The sequence below is a fragment of the Cylas formicarius genome, unplaced genomic scaffold (assembly GCF_029955315.1).
Source record: "Cylas formicarius isolate icCylForm1 unplaced genomic scaffold, icCylForm1.1 PGA_scaffold_4__25_contigs__length_36172078, whole genome shotgun sequence".
NCBI lineage: Eukaryota > Metazoa > Arthropoda > Insecta > Coleoptera > Brentidae > Cylas > Cylas formicarius.
Genome location: NW_026844334.1, coordinates 8,986,623 through 9,004,802, shown reverse-complemented (window position 1 = coordinate 9,004,802; position 18,180 = coordinate 8,986,623). Strand labels below are relative to the sequence as shown.

The window sequence follows — 18,180 nt, the reverse complement described above, 5'->3', positions numbered from 1 at the left end:
TAAACATTTGGATTCCTCCTGCGTCGGTTTTTGTTGAGTCGAACTAACTAACGTTTCGGCAATCATCCTGTTGGTTTCTTCAGGCTGAACTAGCTGAAACTGGCTCGCATTTTACTCTCTACCTACTTTTATATTGTTTGAGGGGGGCGTAGCTAAATGAGGGGCATAAACACCGTCTCAGATGACTGATTCCCATATTGGTGACAGGTAGAGTCCTGAGTCGCGGTTAAGATTGTTGGGTTACTTATAGATTTCAAATGACTCTCGGATTTTTCGTTAGTAGAAGAATTGACTTCATGCATGAATTTTAGTTTTATGGAATAAAATTTTATGCCCGGTTTCATGATTGTGTTCGGCAACTGCTGATAAGTTTATTTGTCTCTACCTGTCACCAATATGGGAATCAGTCATCTGAGACGGTGTTTATGCCCCTCATTTAGCTACGCCCCACTCAAACAATATAAAAGCAGGTACAGAGTAAAATGCGAGCCAGTGTCAGTCAAGCTCTGAAGAAGCCAACAGGATGATTAGTGAAACGTTAGCTAGTTCGACCCAACAAAAACCGACGCAGGAGGAATCCAGAAGTTTTATAAGTTTTGTAAAAGTATTCTGTGGAAGTTTCTTTGAAAAATGATTTCCATGTTATGATTAAAATTTTTACTTATATTTTGTCACTGTGTACTATCACATGTGATGTCATTATGTTAATTTATGGGTATTGTCAATCCACATAAAAAAGAAAACGGTATTTTGGTATTCTTCTTTGTGATTCGGTTGTCACAAAAATGTAATACGCAATTTTTTTTTGAACGTTCAATATAAAATAAATAATAATAAATAATAAAATAAAATAAAAAGATGGAGGAACATTGAAATCTTAAATGGAAACCCACATTTTTTATTACAGATTCGGGTTCTATGCCACAAAAACATCAAGTTTAGTCTGAAGTCTTTTTTTGGATGGCACTGTAATCGTAAGAAGGGTTATTTGTTGTATTTGTCAAATAAATTTATAATTAACAATATGAATCCGATTTTACTATTATGAAATCTTCGTTTTAACAAATGTTTTCTATTCCCTACTCTAAAAGAGTGAAGCAAACTTTATTTAGAGTAAGTGCAATAAGAGATGGAAATTCGTACATTCGAAAAGCTTTTCAATGGCCTATCATTCTTTTAGCCATGTAGTTGTAATATATTTTATATTTTTGATGGCGATAATCTTGTGTACCTTAATACCTACTAATAAAATGGTAAATTGTTGTGACCCCATGGATATTGGATTTTTCACAAGCATTTAACAAGAAAAATAAAATAAATTCAAAAATATAAATATATAGTTTTTGTAAAACGTTAAATGGACTTAAATATTTTTAATTTGAAAACTATTGTAATTTTTCTTTTTCGCAAATATTGGTAATATGAACATCAAATAACAATGAGAAAGAGAAAGACAAGAATTCCCATTACGCCTTTTTCTAGTGTGAAATTTGTCTTGCGTCTCTATCACAGGTTTATCGGTCGAGTTTGCCGTCCGAAACTAGCCAGAAATGCATGAATATATAACAAAAAAATTCACTATAAAACTGAGCTTACCATTATTTTTATTGCCGATAAAACAATCACTTGGAAGTTTTGTGGTATTTTGAAAATGAGATTTTTTTATTGGAAAATTAGCCCATCTCAAACGGCTTTGCCGCACCTTCGCAACGAAGGGACGCCTTGGAGACGCGAGATAACGTTAACGCGATTCCTTTTGTTTAAACGCCGTTAAAACTTCGACGATACAAATTGAAAACTTTCGCACAACTCGGAAAGTAAACTTCGGATGCAACTTCCGCAGCGAAGTTAATCAAACTTGCGGAAATATCAGCGACCAGACCGGCGAAACAAAAAAAACACAACAAAGCAATTAGGCCATTTATCAAAAAATAATTTAATTAACAAACAAAAACGGATCCCGTAAAAATGGAAACCAACACGCAGCCGCGACCATTGTTCTAGCGCGGCTACGACACGAAAACAAATCGCCCCTCATGCCCCCCCACTAATCTCTCTCGCTTTACATGAAAACGCGTTAAACAAATTTATGCCCCTTCGTCTACGTATTTATCAACCGCAATCGCTGTAGAACAAAAGTGCTGGGATCGTACGTGTAAATGGGTTCCACAATGGGTTCGACGTTGCGATAATTCACCTCCGCCGAATATTCCATGTCTTTGAGACTGTCCCTCGTGGCGTACACGACTTTCTGCAGGACCCCGTCAGGGTGATAAATATAATAGACCCCTTGTTGATTCAGATCGGCCAATTCGTATGCGTCTTCGACCTCATCCGCGTCTTCTTGCAATTTGTCGCTCTTGATCTTCCTATTTTGGATCCTGGCGAAATTTATTTGCTCCGACTCGGGCTCGGTCGACACTTCCTGGTTGTTGCCGGCGACTCTGGGATGCTCCGTAACTGCAAGAGATAATTTTCGGTAGCGAGACCTTTGCCAAAAGTGTCGGGTTCCGAAATCTCAACGGATTACTATAGACTACTAGACAGAGGCCGAAATAAGATTTTATTTATTTATTTATTTATTTTATTTATTTTATTTATTTTATTTATTTTATTTATTTTATTTATTTTATTTATTTTATTTATTTTATTTATTTTATTTATTTTATTTATTTTATTTATTTTATTTATTTTATTTATGTTATTTATTTTATTTATTTATTTATTTATTTTATTTTATTTATTTTATTCATTTTATTTATTCGACCTGTTAATTAATAATTTAGTACCCATGTATCTGATGCCGACTTGTCTGCCGATATACATGGCTATCAGTTAGTTTTCGTTCATCTAAGAGATCATTTAGGATTTTATAAATCACACAACTATCGTAAAGTAAAAATAACTACGTAATATATTGTAATCTATTATCTTAATATATACGATACGGTTTTTTGAGTTCGAATTATATATTTTATTACTTTTTTAATTTGAATAAGGTTAAGGTTATTTTTTTGAAATAGTGATTTAGTGCTGGCACAGCCTTAAATATTTTTGTTCTTTGAACATAATTTTGAGTTTTGAATGCGACTTAATATAGCAAAAGGTATTTGTACTAATAGCTATATTATTGATCTAGTGAACTTTAAGTTTTGATGTTAATTACTCTAAGAAAATCGTTCTGAATAGTGTTTACAGTTTTATAGTTTTACGCAAAAGGTGAGCGAACCAACGAGAGTACGATGGTCTCGAAGTTTTTTTTTAAGTACTTACTATCTGTTTTTTGTTTTTTCTGAGTTGAGAAGTGAAGTGAAACCACTATTATATAAATTTAATCGCTGTTAATTCTTACGTAATACTTTCCTGTTAGTCATTCAAATATAGGAGTGCTATATCATCAGTAAATGTAAAAATTAACTTTTCTATTTAGAGTTCATCAATGTAAATATTAAATTCTAGCACTCAGGTTCGCTTCTTACCTTTTAAGAATAGTATCAAATGCTTTTTTTATATCTATGAAAGGGTCTTTCGTGTCTAGTCCTAATTGTGTTTCTTTGTTTTTGAAAAAACCATATTGTTAAGCATAATAGAACTCATATTGTTCAAGATAGAATTTGATCTGCAATATTTTTTTAAAATTTGTGCAACAATTAGTAAGAGGGCCACAGGCCTGTAGTTGTATTATACGCAAAACCGGCCTATTTTACATTTTGCGTCTAATTTTTTTAATGTAATTACACTAAAATCGCCCCATATTTAAATCAACTTTGTTAAGTACTGTTAGGTCAGCAGAAACAGTAATAAATAATCCAAATAATATCCTTAAAATATAAAAACTTAAACTCAAGAAAAATTTTTTTTTTTTTGAAATCTAGAGCCCTCCCCCATAAAACTAAATTTTAATGCTTTAATTTGTTCCATTTATCCAAAAACTTATTTCGTAAGGTGTTACTTAAATGTGGTTAGACATAATAATTAAAAAAATTACTTAGATGGAACCGAATTGCATTTTGGGTCTAATTTTTTTAATGTAATTACACTAAAATCACCCATATTAAAATCAGCTTTGTTAAGTACTGTTAGGTCTCCAGTTCGCTAAACAGAAACAGTAATAAACAATCTGAATATTAACCTTAAAATATAAAAACTTAATTTCAAGAAAAAACTGTTTATTTTTTTTTTCAAATCTGGAGCCCATCACCATAAAACTTAATTTTAATGCTTTAATATGTTCCATTTATCCACAAGCTTATTTCGTAAGATGTTACCTAAATGTGGTTGGATATAATAATTAAATCGAAATGATACTTATTTTATTAGATTTTTTACCAAAAGGATTAGTTGAATTTTGTATTTTTAGGAGCACACAAAAATATTTTCCATTGTCTTTTTTGTGGTATTTATGTTTGTTTTCCATATCGCTCGTAATCGATTTTGTTTGAAAATGGCAAATAGGTAAATGCCAACAAAATCTGTTTCTATATTTGACGGTTCGTATTGCCCGTCACGTGATTAAATATTAATTTCTCTTCTATCCAAAACTATAAAAATTAAATAAATAGTTATGAAATAAAATATGAATAATAGGTAAATTATAAAAAAAATACAAAAAGTGTTTCGGGCAATTTTGGTTAGTTTTCATTGCATCAAATAAAATACGTTACAATTTACAAAGATGGGGTACAAAGTTAAAAAACTATGAAAAATTTACCTGATGTAATTAGCCTTAAACTAGACGGAGATTTAAATTACAAATGGAATTAAAAAAATTAATGAAAAATCAACTAACTAACCAAAATCCTTAAGGCATTAACAATTTCAAAACTCAGATAAATATAGGGCGTTCTAACTGGTGTCACAATACCGAAAGAAATAAGATTTCTTACTCATTTTAAGAAAAAAACTTCTTTAAAAATAAACATGAGAAAAATATTTTTTATTTTGCATAAGAAGCGGTAATAGATTATCTTTCTAGTGGTAAGATGCCATTAATGAACACATGTGTAAGTTATAAATAATAGATTGTTTAATTAATAAACTTTTGTTTAAATTGAGATTGGAGTTTGTTAGTAGTGGATTTTTTGAAGTAACTTTAGGAATTGAGATCTTTCAGTCGTTATTTGTTATAAGCAAATGATTATGTGGATTTAATGGTTAATAGAATAGTAGATAATTGATTGGTCTTTTACCTGCATGCTTCTTTTGCAGACGAAACATAAACGCAAAATTTCAGAAAAAAATATAGGGAAAACCGAAATAAAGGCTTCCGTAAACTTACCTTCCTCCCTGTGCCTCTCGCGGAAATTTAATTCGGTTTTATTGCCGTTTCCATCGTTGGTTACCGTTTTATTGGCTCCTTCGTTATCTGCCGCGGTTATATCCGGCTGATAATGCACATTTGCGTATTTCGCACTGTAAACTGGAGAGTCGACCGACTCGGTTGCCGCCACCGCAATCAACATCATCAGTGCGACGATTGTCAAACGCCACATTATTGAATCTGCTTGGGTTTTGAATAGAGTCTGATTCGATATTGGGCTTTTCTGTATAAGAGAGGTCCCCCTCTCGCGATACGCTAACGATGTTTTCCCGTTTTTTTTTTGGTGTATATATAGCAAAGCGCGCTTTATTCTTGAACAAAATACGTGCGAAATTTTACAATTTTGTATTGTAGCTTTCCTGGTTGGCGAAAAAGGGTCAATAACGCTATCGAGGTCGCTTTCTATGGAGGTTATTGAAATTTCGATGGCGATTTGTACGGGGGTAATTAATTATGCGTTAATCGGGGTAGCTAATGTATACCGTGATGATTTGCGTTTCTTTTTCAAACTTCTTAATAGTCCCGGACACGGCCATTTTTTTTCTGGTACGAACTCCCCCAGTCAGCAAAAGTAAACAGTTAGTATTGCTGTAATGAAGCTAATAAAACAACCTCCGTGTCTTTTATTGTTATTATGTAATTGTAAAGGTAATGGTTTTAATTACCATCCAGATGCAATAATAGAAGCAGTAATGAATCGTGAGACTCTCGTAAGTAGCTGCTGGAGTAGATTTAGCAAGTTGATCTTGTTCATATTGATATTTTGTGACTGTTCCAGTGGTCTGAACTTTGAAGTTACTATTCAATATTCTCAATTCGCCATTCTATATCTTCAATTCTCAATCCTCCCTCTACTTTCTCTCTAGCATGGATTTGAACATTATAAATTAGATCCCATATTCTGCATGCACATTCCAGTGTAGATCTAGTCACTAAGTTCGAGAAAGTATGACAATCTTTATTAATAAATCCCAACATCCTCACAGCACAATTCACCATGCTCCAAATATGTTAGACAAAAGATAGCGCACTATTCCCAGTTGACGCTAGTAATACAAAATACTATTTTTAAATGGTCAGCAAACAGGAAAACCAGGCAACTAAACAGCACAGGAATTTCATTAAATGGAAAAAGTGAAGGGCCAAGATTAGATCCTTGTGGCACCCCGGACGTGGCATAAAGTACCTCCGAAGAGTGCCCATTATATGAAACATTTATTTCTATCCGAGAGTACCGACCGCAGCAGGTGAACCAAGGGCCTATTGAAATTTTTCTAAAAACTTGTAATAGTTATATAAACCAGCGTTTTCAATTTTAAATCAATTTTGTACATCGGCAAATTAAGTGCTGTGCTGCTTAAATGATTTAATAATAGCTTATAAATTATCAAACAATACGTAAACATTTCTCATTATCCTGGGGTTAATTTGTCAAGGCAGCTTCCATTTAAATTCATTAATGAAGTTCTGTCGCGACATTTCTGCGTTGCGTACAAGGCAGGTGCGGTACATTTTGAAAAATTGATTTAATATGTTATTCGTTGTTTTAGAAAACGAGGTCATTATTGTTTTACTATAGTCTTGGTAATGCTTTTGACTATATTGGAGTCAATTTTTCGTATATAAAGGATGCGCATGAAAAAATGTAGGGATAATACTCATGTTTTGTGAAATATTTTCAATTTTTTGCCAAAATTTCAAAAACTTAAACATTTAAGGAGCTTATTATGCTTAAATAATATCCTAAAAAAATTGTTCTTCTATTTTCCCTTTGATATAATTTAAACTGTTTTTAAAATGTGCACCTTTTAATTTTATTCAACATTTAGTGGTAAATAAGGAATTTTACCTCACTATTGGGCCTGTATTTTCGTTATTATTATGTTAATCACAAAAATTGTTGAAAATTATTATTGGTTTAGTTGGTTTTTTTTTAAATTTTGCGGAATAAATATTTTAATGTGGGCTGGGACATTGAACTAAAATCGACGAGTCCTGAATATAACATTAACGTATGGCTGTTTATTAAATTATTCATTTAAATTTATTATATCATAGGTCAGAAACAGCATTCCGTCGAGGTCACAATTTATATCCCGCGCGTTCGAAATAGTTTGATTTATATATGCCTGTCGAATCGAATCTATAAATTCCGAAATAGAAAAAAGAAAGAAATTTTTGATTTCAAAAATACAGTTTTCGCAAACGTGGAGTATGGGTGTGGAGTTTTTTTAAATAAATATTTCTGATTGCTTGCTATAAACCTATTAAATTATTTTATATTATATTCGATTTATTTAAAATAAAATACAAATCAAAACTTCCAAAGAAAGTGTAATGCATTTTCTCAGTCAACCCATCTAAAATATTTTAACTATTATTAAATTTGTTATATCCTAATATGTTATTTATGTTATCAACTAAACTTAAAGTATGATTCTACTAAAACTTGTTTTTTCGTTTTGATTGTTGCTACCAACTTTTGGGAAAGTTATTTTATAGATCCAATATGCATTTTGCCCGCCAATTAACAATTAACCAAAATATTTTCGCAATATAAAAATAAAACATTTATTTATTTTTCGATTACAGTTTTTATACAACTCTCAAAGACATTTTACGAAGATTTGGTAGAACATTGTTTAGTTTTGCGAAAGTTGCAAATATGCATTTTTCTCGTCCAATTTTCTATGTCAATTAAAATAAGTAACCTAAAAATTCTTACAGTATAAAAATGAATGATTTTATTTGAATCATAATTTTTATACGGCACTGGCAATGGCAGGGCTTTCCGACAGCGTTCGAAATCTACGCCGCAGGCAGATTGCAGATAACAGACGAGACCGTTTCCAGAACTGGAAACATCGCATCTCCAAACAACCCCATTAATAGCCACGAAATCTAATTAATTTTAAACGAGGTTCGGTAATAATAGTTTCAGGTACGAATAAAACGAAACTATGTGGTAGTTTAAATTATGTAGACTCGTTCGTATGGCGATCAATAAAACCAATTATTACCCGAACAAGTTGCGCGACTAGTTGACTAGACTGAAATTGCGGAGTGGGTATGTTTAAAAGAGGAAACTCCCATTCATTTACTAATCAGTTACGCCCCAATATAGTGCAGACTACTAAAAGTACAAGCAGGTCAATTTATTGATGCCAACAAACTATCCAAAGTCTCCAAGAAAGAAGACACTGTGTCACCGCAAGAGAAAATAAAAAAATTGCTTGTCGAAATGGACAACGTAGCCTTTGTACTGCCCTTCCTAGACTTACGCTCCACTATGTGGGGTATAATTTGGTCCGAAATATAGGTTGATATTGACTTTTTGCTGCTCTGAAACCCTAGCTTAACCATAAAATACTAATAATAATAATAATAATAATAATAATAATAATAATAGACTTTAGACTTTATTGGCCATTAAATACATTACAAGAACAACAAATGGCAAGTCACAATATCAAACACATTCTAATAACATTCATAGAGAGCAACATAATTATCAGATAGACAAACACCAAACATTGAAACAAAAATTAGGTAAAAAAAAAAGTAAATAAATAAATAAATAAATTCCCAATTAGTATTATGGAGACACTCGTGACGCAACACGGATGTACTCATCTGCAGTATAGAATGCGTTCTCCAATAGAAATTGTTTTATTATATTACAAAATTTAGTGAATGGCAGATCCTTGACAACGGTTGGTAGAACATTGTAGTAATTAATGTACAATTTATTTAACTCGGATGTGCGCAGCCTAGAATGGCCCTGGACAATTAATTCAGATCCCCTGGTGTAGTGATTGTGGCGATCACAGTGCTTAGGCATATCGTTCTTTAGCTCATGTATGAGAGTGACTGTATAGTAAATAAATAGTGATGGCAAGGTCAAAATATTAAGCTTTCAGCGAGCAAGAGTTCAAGTTTTTCTACAAATAAAGAAAAATTGCCTCTAGAGGCAGAGCAATAAACATTGGTTAAAATAAGATTAAGCACTGGTATCTCCACACCACAAAACTCTGCGTGAAGATCCAGACAATATTTACTCAGATTAAGACTGCTACAGGCAATATTATTTTTAACATATATAGCAGTTCCTCCTCTGGAGGTACTGAGACGACAATAATATCCAACTAATTTAATAATAATAATAATAATAATAATAATAATAGTAATAATAACGAATAGTACGCAAAGTAATGAACATTTGAAAAAAACGAACTACCTCTCTGCAGACTAACTAAAGTCCAACCGGATTTCTGTCCTTGGCCGAGAGCACCGGAAAAAAGTTGAAATCCGGGAAAGTCCCGTGGAAAATATAATAATAATAATAATAATAATAGTAATCATATTAACAATAATAATAATACATTTTATTCAGATAATTTCGACAAGGAAAATTACAAGAAAAGGCAAGAGTGCAGCGCCCAGACGTATCTGCTTGCTGATTTCTACACTTATTCTTACACATAACATCACACCATTGTGTTACAATTTCGTTATGTTACCACTTAATTATAAAACAGAATGAAAAACCTAAACCTACCTCTGCAAATAAAAGAACTATTAGCAAAGTCGGGGCTAAATTACTGTAAGTACGTACAGTTTTTAAAAAATTCTAGCAGTGCACAGGGGTTTGATTCTTCCTGCGTTCTGTAAATTCTCGATATTTTTTTTTCTTTTTTTTTCCCATTAAATTCTAGAACATAACCACGTTTTTAGTTTATTTGGAAAAGAATTTATTGTCGCATTCTGAACGGACAGGTAACTGAAGGATCTTTCAAATATACCAGATGGGTGACGAGGAATTATGACCTATTCTAAAAGTTATTTCTTCGGGGAGGAATTTTGTCTTAATTATTTTGAATTAATAACAAGCGCCGCGTCTTCATATTTGTCCAACCCGCTTCCTTCAGTTTATTATTATTTTATTATTATTATAACCCCAATTTTTTTGTCTCGTTTTGAAGTGGAAGAGTTATATTGTGTATTTGTATGATTACATCAGAAGCTTAAGAAGACGCTTAACATCCACCGACCGAACAAAAAACATTACAGAAGATTTTTTTGGGTTTAAAAGCAAACCGTGATGTCTGGAAATTCTGTCAATTCGTTCAAGGTGGATATTTTGGCACTCAAGCTGCAACCGCAATACTCGAGAAAATCTAAGAATTTTGTTGTGAAAATAATAAACAGAACAGCCTTGAGGAACTCCACGTCTTATGTCTAGGCAAGCAGACTCGACCGCATTCAGGACCACCTTTTGCTTTCTCCCTGTGAAGTAGTTTTTAATTAAATTTACTGATGCCCCCCAAAACCTAAGTATATAAGAATAGTGAGCAGAATATTGTGACTAATGGTATCAAAAGCCTTAGAATAATCGAGTAGATCCAACACAACACCAACACCAACTTCATCAATCCCTCGAATGATATCTATTATCTGTCACATTAAGAAGCGCTGTAGCACAACTGTGCCCCCTCCTAAAACCTGCCTGTGTTTTGTCAGTTAGTTTCTCCTTTTCAACATAATTTGTTATTTGAGTTTGTCGGACACCTTGGATAATATTGGCAAGATGGAAATGGAAGAGGGACAATATTAGCTTCTTTCCAAAGAGAGGAAAAAACAGAATGGGTAATGCAAAAATTTACAAGAAGACAGATGTACTTTAATATAAAAGGAAAACAAAAAATGATAAAGTTAATATGGATTCCGTCATGATCAACCGCTTTAGTTTTAATTTGAGTGAGAAAGTGTGCAATATATAAATATAACTATAGAAAACTGAAATTTATCTTGCGGATAAGGAGAGTTCTCATTGGCGATGTTGAATTTGAAATTGTATTGTAGAGTTAATGAAAGACTTGATTATTAACTCTGTTTTTTGTACTTTTTATCACATTTAATTTTTTTAGAGATTTCCTAAATACTATATATATGTTTTTCTCCCGCTATGGATCACTTTGTTAGTAAAGTTTCTAAGCTATAACGGGCATGACTTTCAGGTGTTTTTTTTTTATTTTTGTACTTAAATTTGGCTTTATTTCTTAATTTTATTAGAAACTTAGTGTTTTCTGTGATCCATGGTAAGTGTTTCTTTTTAAAAGTGACTGTTTTTAATTAAGCATAGGCATCCAATAGAATGTTCATATTTCCATTCAAGAAAGTTACGTTTTCATCAATAGAATTTAAGTCGAACATATTACGCCAAGGTATAGATTTTAGGGAATTATTTTTCATTTTCAAAGTCTCTGTACCTAGTTGGCTCCACTTGATCTCTCTATACATATCATATATACTTTCTCCTTTTAATTGTCATATTTGTGCGACTTCTATTATATTAGTCTACCAGGGACTGATATTGTCATAGCCGTCAAGTAAAGCCTTCTCTAAAGACGTCTTGATATTGTGCCTTAATATTGAAATCAAATTTTTTGTTTCTAAACAATTTTTACCAGGTTTTGCGAGTGACTGAAACTCAACTAAAATTAGGTATATAATAATGATTTCCCTTAATTTTTTGCAATTATTTCTGCCCAATTCGACATTTCAATATAGGTTTTCTGAAAAATCTAATTTTGTATTTAAAAAGAGTTTTTTTAATATTCATATCAATGCATCCAACTGAATAAAAGTTTTCATAATTAAAATTGGTGTTAATGAGGAATAATTCACAAAATTTGAGAATATAAGTAAAATTTCGGCAGCCTAAAAAATTAACCACTTTAAGGCTTTATCTTACCATCTTAACTTTCGAATTCTAGTTATGGTTAGGAGGAGCTAACCTAAGAATTGCATCGAACAATTTGATTGAGAACGATAATCTCCAAATTCGAAAATTGATCACCATTTTTTAAAAATAGTGCTACAGAAAAAAAATTGTTCAAACGACACACCAAGGTCATAATTGACAGAATAAATAAAGAATGGTAATAAAATTCAATTCAAAAACTTTTGCAGCATTTTAATTCATTCATTGACATTTCCAGCTTTGCAAATGTAAATTTTCTGACTTTTAGCAGCTTCCCAAATTAATAGATGTTTAAATAAAGATGATGATAGTGAATAAATCTATTTCATCTAAATTTTAAGCCGTCATTTCGAAACACTGTAGATTTTATTACTATTATTAAGTTTCTTGACTCTTCGCAACATTGTCACTCCTCTGTAGACATTCCGGAAAATGCGATGCGCTCGGGAAAATTTAGCGAATTAAATAAATTTCTTGCGAGGTCTTGCAATCACTTTATTAAACTTACGCGAAGAATACGTCTTTATGTTGCTCCTAAAATATTAAATTTCTTATCGAAGAAAAGGTCGCGCGTGCTTGACTTTTTGTAGGGACAATCTACCACGATGCGACGTCAGTGTACTATACGATCCGGCGTCCCCTATATTGCACCCGGGGTTAAATTGTTAGTTTTATGGTTTCTCTTCGCGTAGTCGGATGTGTATATACGAAAGGTGAGACGCCGACTCCTTCCACCTTAATTTCGCTTCCCTTCGCAGGGGGATGTTGGCGGCAAGGGAAGATTTACAATCGAACGATAACGCCCTTTTTGTTTTTGTCCGCTTCCTGGAGAATTCCGGGCGCAACAGTCCCTTCGTCTCGTCTTCATAACCACTTTCGTGATATTAAGTTGTAAGGAACATTTTTGGTGTTCTTAGTATAACTTGCTTCTAGTACTGGTCACATAAAAATTTTAGTTTTATCCATCCAACATTATCCATCATTCTTATAGTAAAAGAATGCAAAAAAGAAGAACAGAGAAGTGAACGAAAAAACAAATGTTATTTATTTATTTTCTTCCAGCGGACCCAAAGACCACGAAGCTTTCAGAAAAATTATTTATTTTGATAATATTAACATAGTAACAATCTTTATAGGAAAGAAAAAATTGAAAATGAGAAAAGAAAAACTTTGAATTAGAAAGAGAATGAAAATGAAAAGTAGAAAACGGACTAAGAAAACACAACTCAACACACTCCTTGTAACAAAACAGTCTAGTATAGTACTAGTACAAATACAATAAATAACCCTTTTTATGAATATAGTGCCATCCAGGAGAAGACTTCAGACTAAACTTGATGTTTATGTGACATTGAATCCGAATCTGTAATAAAAAATGCGGGTTTCCATTTAAGATTTCAATGTTCCCCCATCTTTTTATTCTGTTTTCTTATTTATTATTTATTTTATTTATATAACAATATATATGAAAAAATCTTCAAGAAGCGCATATATATCGAATTATTGGAGTTTAAACAAAAATTATTTATTACACTTTTCTGACAACCAAATCACAAAGAAGAATAGCAAAATACTGTTTTATTTTTATGTGTATTGTTAATACCCACAAATTAACCCAACGACAACACATGTGATCGTCACATGACAAAATATAATTAACAATTTTAATTATAACATGCAAAAAAAATTTGAAAGAAACTTCCAGAAGCTGCTGCAATACCTTTTATAAGACTTCTGGATTTCTCCTGCGTCGGTTTTTGTTGATTCGAACTAGCTAATCTTTCGCAAGTCGTCCTGTTGGCTTCTTCAGGGCTTGATGGAAACTGGCTCGTATTTTACTCTACACCTGCTTATATATTGTATTTTTCTTGATATTGATATTTTTCGTCCAGTCTTTCCAATGTAGGTATTCTTTGCATATGCATGGAATGCTGCAAACTCCTGGCATCTGGTTTTGACGTTATATTTCTTTAGAACGTTTGAAGAGAAATATAACGTCAAAACCAGATTTACCACCGGTCCACAAATCTCTCAACATCTTCGATCCGTTAAAGACAAAATTCCATTTAAGATGCCACGAGATTTCAGCATTCCATGCATATGCGGCAAAGAATACATTGGAGAGAGCGGACGAAAAATATCAACTAGACTCAAAGAACATGAAAGAGTCTTAAGACTACCAACGAAAAATCCGAGAGTCTATAGAAATCTATTAGCAACCTAACAATCTTAACAGTGACTCAGGTCTTTACCTGTCACCAATATAGGGATCGGTTATGCGAGATGGTGTCCCTGATTTAGCTCCGCCTCCCTCAAACAATATATAAGCAGGTACACAGTAAAATGCAAGCCAGTTTCAGTCAAGCTCTGAGGAAGACAACAAGATGATTGGCGAAACGTTAGCAAGTTCGACTTAGCAAAAACCGACGCAGAAGGAATCCAGAAGTTTTGTGAAAAGCAATATATACATTTTTAACTAGTCATCAGTTATGAAAAAATCGAAGAGGCTTTTCAGTATTTTAGGTCGTATTCCGTAACACGGATGAATTTCAGAAGAAGGTAAAAAAGCAGAAAAATAAGCCTTAACAAACACTAAGTGAGGCAGAAAAGATCGACTTACTTTCCGAATCACAGCTCCGCAGCTTCTAGCGGCGGGGCCGCGCATTTTAAACGAGTCTTAGCGAATGTCACTAATTATCCTGTTCCGCGAGAAAGCGCGTTAAATGTATTTAACCGTTCATTGATTAAACGACAGTTTTAAACAGACACACGCCTGTTTTTGTCCGTTTCAGTAAGACGATAATCGCTTGTAATTACCGAGAGCTTTGCATATGCTCGGAGCTTAAATTATGAGCTTCGCTGGTGTCGTGTGGAATATGCTCTCTCGGTTGTCTTTTCGGAGCAACGCGCTTTAATGTGCTTTTCACCCTCAAATGACATAAACGCGACGCCTCAAATTAATAGCTACCTAAAACTTATAAGCTAGGTATATTGAACATCAGAGTAGTTGGAGTATTGGATTAGTTTCACTTTGTAATTTTTGGACGCTATTTAGAAATTTTAGGAATGTCATCAACCAGAAAATTGAATCTGTTGCCAAGTTATGACAGATATGTAATAATAATATTTACTGTCTTCCTTAGCTTCCGTGTGAACAAAAAGCATGTGACATTTTGGGACACTGGACTCCTATTCCAATTTTAACTCTATCTGTCGTAATCGACGCTCTAATGGCTGTCGGTCAAAAATTACAATACTAGTGAGAAGGCAGCTTCATCAAAACCAATATAGATAGATATATGAAATGAATATTAAGGTACATGATGAATCACGTCAAAGAATTTAGTGTAATCAAGCATAATTAGAATCGTAGCACTATTCTCATCTCGTGCTTTTACTACGTCATTCATTATATCTTTAGGGATAATAGGATTGTTTGTTAGGTATGGAAGAATTTGAAATTCCATTACCTTGAAAATCTCTTCGTGTTCTAGTAACAAAAAAAATTGAAATTGTGTTACAAGAACATAAATAAAATAATTAATTTGAGAAAATCTTACATTCTTGTCGCATGAAACGTTAATCCTTATAATCTTACCGATTGCAATCAGGTGCTATTTTCGTGTTCCAGTACAAAATAATCAGCAAACCTACAAATTCCACGCACATACTCTTCAATTGTTTCAAATCGCTAATTATACAAGCTCAAAAATACTCAAAGATTCGAAAAAATACCCATCAACGAATAAAATAGTAAAAATTAATCAGATCGGATTAATAAAATAATTATTTAATAATAGTCTAATAATTATAAAAGTGGAATGAAATTTTCAACATTGTAATTTTAGTATATTTAGTAATATTGTATAATCCTTTATTAACAATAACAATAATGACAAACCTATAACCTGACGTTTTGATGACGTCCAACCATATGGCTACTAGAGATATAGTGGCCCAGACAATGCTGATAATACACGAACTTATGAAACAAGTATGACAAAAAATTTGTAAAGGTCCATTCATTATTGTAGTAGTAGTGTGCAACGGATCTTGTATTGACAATGTGGGTTCTTGTCGCTTTCTAATTTAATTTAAAGCTAACGAAAATGTGCGTACAATTGTAAAAACAAAATATTTTTTCTTTACAACGAGACAATTTTTGCTACCTTGGATTTGGGGCGAAATGAAAAATTTATTTCAAAACAATATTTATATGTAATATGTAATATATAAAACATGTAAATATATAAAAACTAATGAATGTAATGAACAATAATTTTAACATGGCAGAATGCTGCGATCACAGAGCGTGATATATACAAACGCGGAGATTTAGAAAAATGCCGCAAAGAAATCATACAAGTTCAATACGTAGATGTAAAAAAGGATAAAAAATAAATAAAAGACAAAAATTTTTACATTTATACATACTACGTCAAGGAAATTTTTAGTTATAGTATATTCGGAAAAAAATAATTCATAAGCTTCAAAGCTTTTTCGTGTAATTTTGTAGAAATTCTCTTCCGGGTTGCTATTGCTATAACATAACTAATTCATCGCAGACTTTATTTAATAAAATGCACTTTACAAACTTGCGAATTAAATAGTTTTAGTAAAATTTGCTGAAAATCTCGAGATCTTAAAATAAGTCCAAAGACGTAAATGCATTTTAATAAACCAAGGAAAATGCATTGGAGGGCACTCATTCAAACTAACCTTAAATTAGTTCTCGCGGATTCGTCATTCGAGTAAATGCTAGCGAATCGGCTCTCACAAGCGTCTGAACCATTTTCCCGTACACGTTTTGTAAATAGGTTCACGCTGCGATCGCCATTCGGTCGCACTAGACAATAGAATTGATTAAATTTCGAGCGAAATTTTCGGCTTAATAAAGCAAAATGTCCAGATTTCGATTAGAAGCGATTTTCTATAAGAACGAGCATTTTAATATTTCAATGAGTACTCGGGGGACATTTCGCTCGGTTTAATCTGGTGATTCGAAGCCAGTCGGATCGACGTCTTTATTAAAAGCGGTTTTGAGACGAATCCTTTAGCGCGTGTGAGATTTCCTGGAGAGATTCTGATTTCGTTCGAGTACGGTCGATTTAAGTAATCTTTTTCAGCATGATGTATTCACATTTGTCATGATGTAGTTAAAGGTTTTTATTTGAAAACGTGGGAATTGAAATTTAAGGATTACTGTAAGTTTTGTTATACTGTGGGAGGTTTGGAAATACATTTTTTCCCTTATTTTGGCATCAACGTTTCTAAGACCACACCATTCAAATTACCTTGACCGTGACCTTTTATGCACTGATCGACTTAACGATTATGACAAAACAAGAAATTGCCAACTTCTTTAGCCTCTATAGGTCAATTTGTCGCAAAGCCGGCATTTTATCATTATCTGTATAGCTGTTCAAAAGCCCTTGACTTAATAAAACATTGGTTATGTAGTAAAGATGACTATATAGACAACGCACTATATACACAAGAAAACCGCTGGTTTTTAGATGTACGTTATTTTATACTTCTGCTTTTGTTTTCAATTTGAAAAATTTGTTATCTTGTCAAATTTGGGTTATATCGTTTTAAAAGTTATTACACATTCTGGAGCTTTGTGTATGGGGCGTTCGGATAGTATTGGGTTGTTTTAATTTTCTAATACTTCGATTTTATCTAAGATTCTTTTAATTTTTTGGTTGTACTGCCTTATCTACTCTCTCTGTTGCTTTGTATGTTTGATGGGTTCTTCTTTTACCACCTCTGCGTAGTATTTTTAATTTCTGTGATTACGTGCTCTTTATTTTAGAAAAAGTTGATTTTAATGGGTATTAATATATTCTTTCTATTACTATCTATTACTATCTACTTGATATCTCTCTTTACGTCTGTGCAAGTTAAAGATTCAAGGTCCAAAACTGCTAGTATTACTGATGGCGACTGATATTAATATTTTGCCAATGAATACTTCATGTATCTCTGTTACTTTTTAAAGTTTTTTACAGTTCCATCGTCCAGTTTAAATACGATTCTACTGCTTTTCGTATTTTTGTTTTACAGGATTAATATAGATGATTAACAACTTTAGGGA

At 32.5% G+C, this 18,180-nt stretch overlaps 2 protein-coding genes across 3 annotated transcripts in view; one reads left to right on the top strand and one right to left on the bottom strand.

Annotated features, from left to right (window-relative positions):
- Window positions 1–18,180, top strand: part of LOC132700756 (uncharacterized) — a 159,920-nt gene that overhangs the window by 70,771 nt on the left and 70,969 nt on the right. The window lies entirely within an intron of this gene.
- LOC132701089 (uncharacterized) lies at window positions 1,920–5,535 on the bottom strand. The gene is made up of 2 exons (XM_060668764.1): window positions 5,279–5,535; window positions 1,920–2,460 (listed from the first exon to the last, which is right to left on the bottom strand). The coding sequence occupies exons 1-2, from the start codon at window positions 5,490–5,492 to the stop codon at window positions 2,102–2,104; spliced, it is 573 nt and encodes a 190-aa protein (XP_060524747.1). The 5' UTR covers window positions 5,493–5,535; the 3' UTR covers window positions 1,920–2,101.

Bases quoted from the DNA above. Each gene is read 5' to 3' on its own strand.
- LOC132701089 (XM_060668764.1), bottom strand. From the start codon at position 5,492: ATGTGGCGTTTGACAATCGTCGCACTGATGATGTTGATTGCGGTGGCG. The intron at 2,461-5,278 runs GTAAGTTTACGG...TATCTCTTGCAG, and splicing joins CGAGAGGCACAGGGAGGAAG to TTACGGAGCATCCCAGAGTC.